The sequence below is a fragment of the Vombatus ursinus genome, unplaced genomic scaffold, assembly GCF_900497805.2.
Source record: "Vombatus ursinus unplaced genomic scaffold, bare-nosed wombat genome assembly UNPS02014822.1, whole genome shotgun sequence".
Lineage (NCBI taxonomy): Eukaryota > Metazoa > Chordata > Mammalia > Diprotodontia > Vombatidae > Vombatus > Vombatus ursinus.
In genome coordinates, this window is record NW_020954600.1 from 12,314,534 (window position 1) to 12,323,565 (window position 9,032).

The window sequence follows — 9,032 nt, forward strand, 5'->3', positions numbered from 1 at the left end:
CTAGACAGTGGGGATACAAAGACACAAAACAGTCTCTGCCTTCAGGTAGAGATGGCAACCAAAGGACATGGTTCTAAGTTTATTTTGGGTATTCTGGTTATGGTACCAAAGAATGTGGTCATTTGTACCGATAAGTTGCATTCATAGCCCCAGAGTGACCATTTAAGTTCCTTGAACCTTAGTTTCTTTGTCTGTAAAATGAGGGGAACGAACAAGACAATTTCTGAGACCTCTCCCAGGTCCAGATATATAATTCCATGACCTAGACTGGAAGCCCAATGAGCTCAGAGAGGAGGGTGAATTAGATGATCCCTAAGGTCCCTTCCAGCTCTCCAATCCCTTGGCTCCTCAGCCACTAAATGGACCAGCTCATTCACAACTCCCAAACCTGCTCAGGTTTTAGCTCTTTGCTTCTGGCCATGCGTCTGAGCAATGCTCAGAACTATAGACCTGGGGAGGTTTGTGTGCCATATTGTTAGGCAAAGCATGAGAAAGCTCTTCCTTACGCAAACTGAGAGTGAGCATGGGCAGAGACAACTGGGTACCACTGTTATCATGGTGGATCACACTGCTGATTCTTATAATGGCTTTGAGGTCATATTCTGTGACTTTGAAGAGACCTCAAGCTTTAAGTGCTTATTTCTTTTCTTTTTAAACTAGGGCGATAAAGACAGTTCCTAAACATACAGGACCTTAGAAGTCATGTGGTCTAATTCCCCCATTTTACAGATGAGGAAACTGAGAATCAGAACTATTAGGTGACTTGTCCATGGCCACACAGTTAGTAAACATCACCAACAGGATTTGAATCCATATCTTTTTGACCTCGAGTCCAGCATTTTAACTACAAGACCACAGTGCTTCTTCACAAGACCAGCGTTAACAAAACTACCAAATGAATGTGTGTGCTGTAATGGAGACCTGGTTCCAGGCAGAGTCCATAAGTGTTCCTCTGGCATGTTTCAAATTCAAAGTTCACTGAATATATCTGTTCAATCTGCCTACAATTCCCTTGTATTTTGCTCTGTCTTTATGCTTTAAGAGATGTTCTATTCTCCGAGGTGTACTAATTACATCGACTAATTGTCTAATCAAGCTCCTGTACCAACACAACTTAGTTTGAGTCTGTTCCTAATATTGCCCAATTATGACATTTAGAGGAAGGATGTGTCTGAGTTTCCACTGGAGGGAATTAATCACCCTGACGCCTACTCCTAGTGTAATTTCATAATTAACTTTTATTTTTGGTTTATCATATCTCTGGTTAACAGTGATAATAACTGCCTCTTATCTTGTTTCCCTATAATTCCAGGCAACTGGAGGCCATCCAGAAAGGGCATTTCAGAAATAAAATTAAGAGAGAAGTATAGGAAGGGTTCTGTTCCATAATCCAGGGGACTGGATTACTGCTATACATACACATACACACATACACATGCATGTGTATATATACACATGGTCATAAACACCTATACATATAATCAGGCATACATATATGCACATATATGTATATTGTGTGCTTTTGAGAGAGTGTGGTACAGTGGCTAGAGCACAAGACTTAGAGTCACAAAGACCTGCATTTAAATTCCACTTCAGATACTTTACTGCCTAGGTGACCCTGGGCTAGTCACTTAACCTCTTTAATCCTCAGTTTTCTCATCTGTAAAAGGAGGACATTGGACATAATGACCTCTAAGGTCCCTTCTGGCTCTAAACTGAGCCTCAGTTTCCTTATCTGTAAAATGAGGGTGTCAGTTTTGATGACTTTTACTATTTCTTCCAGCTCTAACTTTATGATCCTTTAAGCTTATGATCTTTTTTCCAATAAGTAATAAAACCCCTGGCAATAAATGTTACTTTGTGAGCCAGTGCTGAAGAAGCAGTGTTGACTGTTCTTTGCTGTGTTGTTTCTTCGGCCACCCCCAGGGAGACACCTTTACACCAGCTCTACTCGTCGACATTCAGCAAGCAGAAGCTGGACAGCTACCCAACCAAGAAGCCAGCCCTTCCATTTGGGGAGCTGCCTTCTGGGTATGTGCACTTACACACTCAGATCCAGTATGAGTGCATCTCACCCTTCTACCGCCGCCTGGGGAGCAGCCGGAGGACCTGTTTAAAGACTGGGAAGTGGAGTGGGCGGTCACCCTCCTGTATCCCAAGTGAGTTGCTTTAAAGGAGGGTTGGTACCTTTCTTTCTGATCCAGAGACTAGGTTTTCACCTTGTCTCTTGTTCCCTATGCCAGCTATGTAGCTAAGTGGTCACCTTTAAAGTAAAATACGAAAATCCTTACCAAAAAATAATGCTTCCCATATTGGACTTCCTGCCCAGATATCTCATACTACTCCTCTTCACATAAATTGAATTAATTTCACTCCAACTGAGCCATTCTTCTTAACCTATTCTCATCCTGCCTCCCTTTACTTCGTGTGCCTTTGCATACAGTCATTCATGTCTCAGACTCCTCTCCCCTCCCCCTCCATCTCATCTTCATTTGCTGAAGTCTCTTCCCTCCTTCAAGTCCCTCAACTGCCACCTCAGTTCAACCAACATTTATCAACAAGCATTTATTAAGTATGTCCAGCACTGGATTGGGTAGACATGGGGATAGAAAGACAAAAAAACAGTCCTTGTTTTCAAGGAGCTTATATTCTATTGGGGGTGGGTCAAGGGAGGGATACGAGAACACAAGAGAAATATATACAAATTCAATTTCAGGGAAAACTCTAATAATGGGCTTCACTAACCACTCTGCCACTACACTCTCCTGACAGGCATTGTCATCTGAACTGCACCCTAATAAGCCCTAGGCTTTGATGTCCATCCTTCATCTCATAACCTCCTATGTGTGTGTTCTCTATCCCATTAGAATGGGAGTTTTTTGAAAATAGGATCTATCTTACTTTTATATCCTACATCACCTACATTTAGCACAGTGCTTGGTATATAGCATTTATTAAATGATTTTTCGCTCATTAATATTTATTCATCAGGAAAAATCTCCTATAGACAGTGTTGCCTGAATTTAGCCTTGGAGGGAGTGTCCAAGAGGCAGAAGTTTTAATATTTTCTGAAATATTCAGAAATCAAACCTAGGCATCTGCCAGGGCAGACAGTAGCAGGCCAATTTGACAGAAAGGGAGGATAGCAGGAAACAAAGGCAAAGTGAGCAGTGTGCCATGTTTTCTTACCAGAGAACCTAAAAGGGGAACCTTCTACGTTGTTTCTAATATTGGGGTGCACCATGTTCAGAGACAGCAGATCTTAAACAAGTGCTTCTCCCCTAGTCTGTGGGAAGATTGAGAATGTGACAACTCCAAAGTCACCAGGGACGCGTTGGCCTTGGCAAGCGGCCATCTATAGGAGGACCAGTGGGTTGCAGGATAGCAGCCTCCATAAGGGCACATGGTTCCTGATCTGCAGCGGAGCCCTAGTGAATGAGAGGACCATCGTAGTGGCTGCACACTGCGTCACTGACTTGGGCAAGAGCATTGTGATCAAGACAGCTGAGCTTAAAGTGGTCCTGGGAAAGTTCTACCGAGATGATGACCGAGATGAGAAGACCATTCAGAGTTTACGGGTGAGGGATGAGTGCTTTGAGAAGGGTGTCTGCGGAGCTCAGCAGGGAGGGAGAGAAAAAAGAATGGTTGGCAAGGACCAGGAAGGGGCACAGAACCAGTCTCCTTCCCTTTCATTTTTAGAAATACTCTAGAGACATACCTCTTTCTCATCAAAAATTTATTAAGCCCCTATTACTAGGTCATGGGATACTGTTTTGGATAGAGTCAGATATGAAGATGAGAAGACATAGGTTCAAGTCTTGACTCTGAGGCATATGACCTATATCTCCTCTCAGTGACCTAGGAAACTAACACTACACGTTGCCAAGAAGTGACAGATCTAGATTAGCCAAGGGAAACTGGGAATTCCCTAAACTAATCTTCCTAAGCATCATTGGAAATTCCCTAGACCAATGAAATCACAAGTCCAGCTCCCCCTCGCCCCCAAAAAGGAATACTTTTAACTAATCAGCTAACAATAGCTAATGTTTATGTAGCAGTTTAAGGTTTGCAAAGTACTTTATCTCATTAGAGTAGCTACTGTTATTATCCCCATTTTACTGAAGAGGAAACTGAGGCTGAGATGATTTAAGGAACTCGCCCAGGGCAACACAGCTAATGAATGTCTGAGGGAGAATTTGAGCTTGATTCTTCTTGACTCCAAGTCCAATAGTCTGTTCATTGCACCATGTAACCGCCTCAGCTATCTGATTTCATGCTTAGAGCAAGGAACTTGAAATATGGTTGTCGTCAGTTATACAGGATTCAGTTTCAAATTCAATGTATGAGACACATTCAGTAAGTAGGGAGAAACTCTAGGAGGTGAGGTTCTGTGGGGAAGAGAATGGAACTCTGTCTCTGTGGACAGAGGAGCAGAACAGGTCAGGTCCAGGTGGGAGCTGGTCTGGGGTGTGGCCATAGGGTGGAGTAGAGGGGGTGCTGGTAGCTTCCTAGTTTAACTAATAACCAGGTCCTAACTCAGTTGTTTCTATGCTGCTGGATTTTGTTTTCAGAACCTTTTAAATTTCAATTCCCTGGAGAGAAGCTTCAGTTATTTCTTCCTAGTTGTAGGTTTCCAGACAATTTGGGCAGATCACTGTCCTTGGCACTAGTGAACTAAAGAAATATTTTCCCTGAGAGAATGTCTTGTCTATCTGGGGAGGGACTGCCTAGGGGTAGCCCCTAATTTAGGACCCTTTGAGTATGTTTCTTTTGTCCAGATCCATGATTTCTTTGTGGCAGGTGGGGGGGTGGTATTAGAGAGAGGGTGTGGACCTGTGATTTCATTGGCATAGGGAACTCTTAGGTGGGGAAATAACCCTCCACCAATCTACCAATATCGATTGGTGCTGTCTCTACAACTTATGATCTTAGAGAAATTCTTAGAGCATTGAAAAGTTAAATGACTTGAAGGGGGATGGTGGAGAGGGTCATTGGGCCAGTAAGTGTCAGAAGTAGAATTGAACCTGTGTTCCTGGCTTTGAGGGCAGCCTCTCTCCACTATCCACCATATTAACATGAAATTAACAATAACATTAATTCATAAAACAAACTTTTATTATTAATTATTGAGGAATCTATATAGCTTTTAGAGGTTTACAAAACACGTTACATTTCTTATCTCAAATGATCTTCACAACAACCCTGTATTAATCCCATTTTATAGATGAGGAAATCAAGGCTCAGAAAGGTTAAGGGACTTGTCTAGGGCCATACAACCTGAGTCTAAGGTAGAATTCTGAGATATTATGTTATGTATATTATATTATATTACTATATTATATAATTCTGTGTATTATTTTCCCTCTCTTAGATCTCTGCCATCATTGTTCATCCCAACTATGACCCTATCCTGCTTGACTCTGACATTGCTGTTGTAAAACTCCTCGATAAAGCCCGAGTTAGCAGCAGGGTGCAGCCCATCTGCCTGGCGGCGCTCCGGGACTTCAGTCCCTCCAGTGAGGACACCCAAATCACAATCACAGGCTGGAAAATTCTTGTTGATGTGAGGGCCCCTGGTTTTAAGAATGACTCCCTCCGCTCAGGGGCTGTGAAGGCAGTAGACTCTTTATTGTGTGAGCAACAGTATGAGGACCATGGAATCCAGGTCAGCATCACAGACAACATGTTCTGTGCCCAGCAGGACCCAATGGCTCCCTCCAACATCTGCCCTGCTGAGACAGGTGGCATTGCAGCTGTGTCTCTGCCCGGGAAAGCTTCCCCTGAACCAAGCTGGCACCTGATAGGGCTGGTGAGCTGGGGCTATGACAAGACCTGTAGCCTCAAGCTCTACACTGCCTATACCAAGGTGCCGCCCTTCAAAGACTGGATTGAGAAAAATATGAAATAAGGCCTGTGCCTGTAAAATATTGTGTATATAAAAAAGTGTGTGCATGCGTGTATTTGTATGTGAGAGTGAGAGAGAGAGAGAGAGAGAGAGAGAGAGAGTTTGAGAGAGAGAGAGAGAATAACAAATGTATCAGGGGAGAGGGTGTTGTTTTGAAGATTTTCTCTCATTTGCTCATAAACCCAGCTGTGCCTAGGATCCTAGCACTAGTAACATGCCCCAGCTGGGGTTTAGCAGAGGCAGTGGCATCTATAAGACTTCCTTGATTATGAATGGATTGGACTGAATTTGGAAGGCCCTCTTGGTATGTCTACCCCAGGCTACAACCTATAATTAGATGCGCAGCTCACTGGGTCTTTCAGTATCTATGTTTTAGATGAACCCTGTATTTAGACCATGGGCTAGACTCACAATTGAAAAGGAAGAAAAGAATGAGCTGGGTTGCATCTGGGAAACTGTACAGACTTTTGTATGATACGAGCCTTCTCTCTGACATACAAATACACCTTTTGAACACTAGGACTGTGAATCATGGAAGACTGTAGTCCCTGAAGTATTGAAATTATGGGTGACTTAAAGGTAAGGAATGGCAAGAACTGGCAGGAAAGGTATCCAAGAAATACAGGATCAGTAAAAGAGATGGAGCAGGTTTGAGAGTGAGAGATAAGAGTTGGACTGCCTAAGGACTGCATTGGTGCTCAAGAAATTTTGAAAGACATAAGGAAAGACCCCAGGCAAATCCTTCAAGGAGGATTGATGCATGAGACAAGACAAAAGTGTGGGACATAGACAAGACAAGAGTAACATGGGCTGAGTGGGTAAGGGTGGGTTGTCATCTGGACCCTTGGAGGCAGTGCCCATGTCCATAAGATTACAGCTACTCTCAGGTGTTCCATACCGAAGGAATCTCATGGACAACATATGAGCTTCCTTACGTCAAAGCGATCTCTTTGTCAACTGATCAACAAGCATTTATAAAGCACCTAGTATGTGCAGGGCACTGTGCTAGGTTTTGGGAATACAAAGAAAGTCAGAAACAGCACTCACCCTTAAGGAGCTTACATGCTAACTTACTATCCTATCTTCTCATCATGGGTAACATCATTATGGCCTCTTGTAAGTCCTTCAAAAGGGGTCCACCCAGTTTGCATAAAGGGGCAGAGAAAAGAATAGCAAATGCCCAGAAAATCATCATGGTGGCCTTTCCCATCACAGGGGCTGGATACGGGGCTTTGGTTCTGGCGTGCCCAGACCAGAAGTCCAGGATGAGTCGCACTGAACTTACAATGGGCATCAAGGGAGGACAGGTACAGGCTTCCCTGAGGTTCCGGCTAGGGCAACCACCAAAACCCCAACTTCCCAAGAGCAACTTGGGTGAGAGAACCACTTGCCCAAGAGCTGGTCTTAGTGCATGCTTTCATGTGTATTGACACCATATGATGTATTCCTTCCTCCTGAGCTGTTGTCAACACTTTAATAAATGAGGGTTGGCATTGAAACCTACTAAACCAATATATCTTGAGCATTTATTCAATACGCTGATTCCCCTCTGTTTGGGACACATTAGTGCCAATTATAGCAGCATACTTTATGGCAACCTCTAAAAACTATTCTTGACTTCAGGGCAATTCAGGACTATTTAGAGCTGGAATGAATCTCCAAAGTCATTGAGTCCAACTCCCTTATTTTACAGATGAGGAAACTGAGGCCCAAAGATGATTGTAGGATGATAGATTTGAAGCTGAAAGGGACCTTAGAGGTCTTCTAGTCCAACCTTTTTATCTTATATGTAAAGAATTGGGGGGGGGTGTGCAGCTAGGTGGTGCAGTGGATAGAACACCAGCCCTGGATTCAGGAGGACCTGAGTTCAAATCCAGCCTCAGACACATAACACTTACTAACTGTGTGACCCTGGGCAAGTCACTTAACCCCATTGCCTAATCAAAAAAAAAAAAGAATTGGGGGCCCAAAGAGGTGTGGTGATCACATATGTAGAAAGTAGCAGAATTGGAAAGCTTTTCAGATTCTAGGGTCAAATCTGCCTCACTGTTTCCTTTGTGATCACATGAGCATAAGCTGATAGCCCCAGCATAAACTCACAAGTTCCTTGTGGCTTGCATGTATATTGATTTCACTACCTTTGTGGAAGAATGGTTTAATGGGAAAAGCACGGGTTCTGGGCTCAGAGGACCTGGGTCCAAATACTATGGTATTCATTCACTATCCACATTTTAACTTCCTGGGGCCTCAGTTTCCTCGACTGAAAAATGAGGAGGTTGGACTAAATGGCCTGGGAGGTCCTTCCAGATCTAAAATTGTGGTCCCTTGATTATCCTGAGATGAGACGCCTCCATTTCCCAAAGGCCCCACCTTGAGTCTCAGTTATTCAGAATGCACCATAGCTCACCAGACAGACAATTCAACATTTTAAAAAACGCCATTAGAGGTTTACAAAGTGCTTTTCTCACAACAGTTCACCGGATAGGACCTTCCCTCATCCCCTGCCTTAACCTTTACTCACACAGATTCCACTAGGAGCTCCCCTTCCCAACATTGCCCCCTAAGGAGCCCTGGGCACATTTGCCCTGTGGCCAAACTCTCCTGTGTGTCTTGTCTCCTCCAATCAGTGTGAGCTTTTTGAGAGTAGGGACTGTCTCACTTTCCTATTTGTATCTCTAATGTCTGGCATCATGATAAAGGCTTAATAAACGTTTATCCATCCCATCTAAGTGGAGCAGGTTTTCGATTGGGAACCAACTGGATGACCCAGGAGAGATCTGACTTCTCAAGTGAAGTCACTGGCTCAAGGTCACACAGTAGTAAGTGGTACCAAGCCCTTGGCCTCCCAGTGCAGTCCATTTTTCACTGCTCCAACTTTTTTAGCAAGGATGGAAATGGTACTTTTGAAAGTTAATCAGGAATGGTATGGCTTCAGAAAGGAGTATGACTGGAGGTAGGGAGGTCAGTGAGAAGACTATTGTGATGGTCTCAGAAAGATCTCAATGGAGTAGTTCAGGTGAAGTTGGGAGACACAGGCTCAGATCCTACCTCCAAATTACTAGACATGTCAACTGACCTTTCTAGCCTCAGTTTTCTCATCTTTCAAATGGAGATAATAATAGCACCA

General features: G+C 43.5%; 1 protein-coding gene across 2 annotated transcripts in view; it reads left to right on the forward strand.

Annotated features, from left to right (window-relative positions):
- The window catches only part of PAMR1 (peptidase domain containing associated with muscle regeneration 1), a 100,352-nt gene extending 92,935 nt beyond the window's left edge, over positions 1-7,417 (forward strand). For both annotated transcript variants that reach the window (XM_027837801.1, XM_027837802.1), the window contains 3 exons: positions 1,927-2,159; positions 3,286-3,578; positions 5,372-7,417. In XM_027837801.1, coding sequence (XP_027693602.1) covers positions 1,927-2,159; positions 3,286-3,578; positions 5,372-5,908 — 1,063 coding nt within the window. In that variant the 3' untranslated portion in view covers positions 5,909-7,417. The remainder of the gene's footprint in view (positions 1-1,926; positions 2,160-3,285; positions 3,579-5,371) is intronic.
- Positions 7,418-9,032: the final 1,615 nt, after the last annotated feature.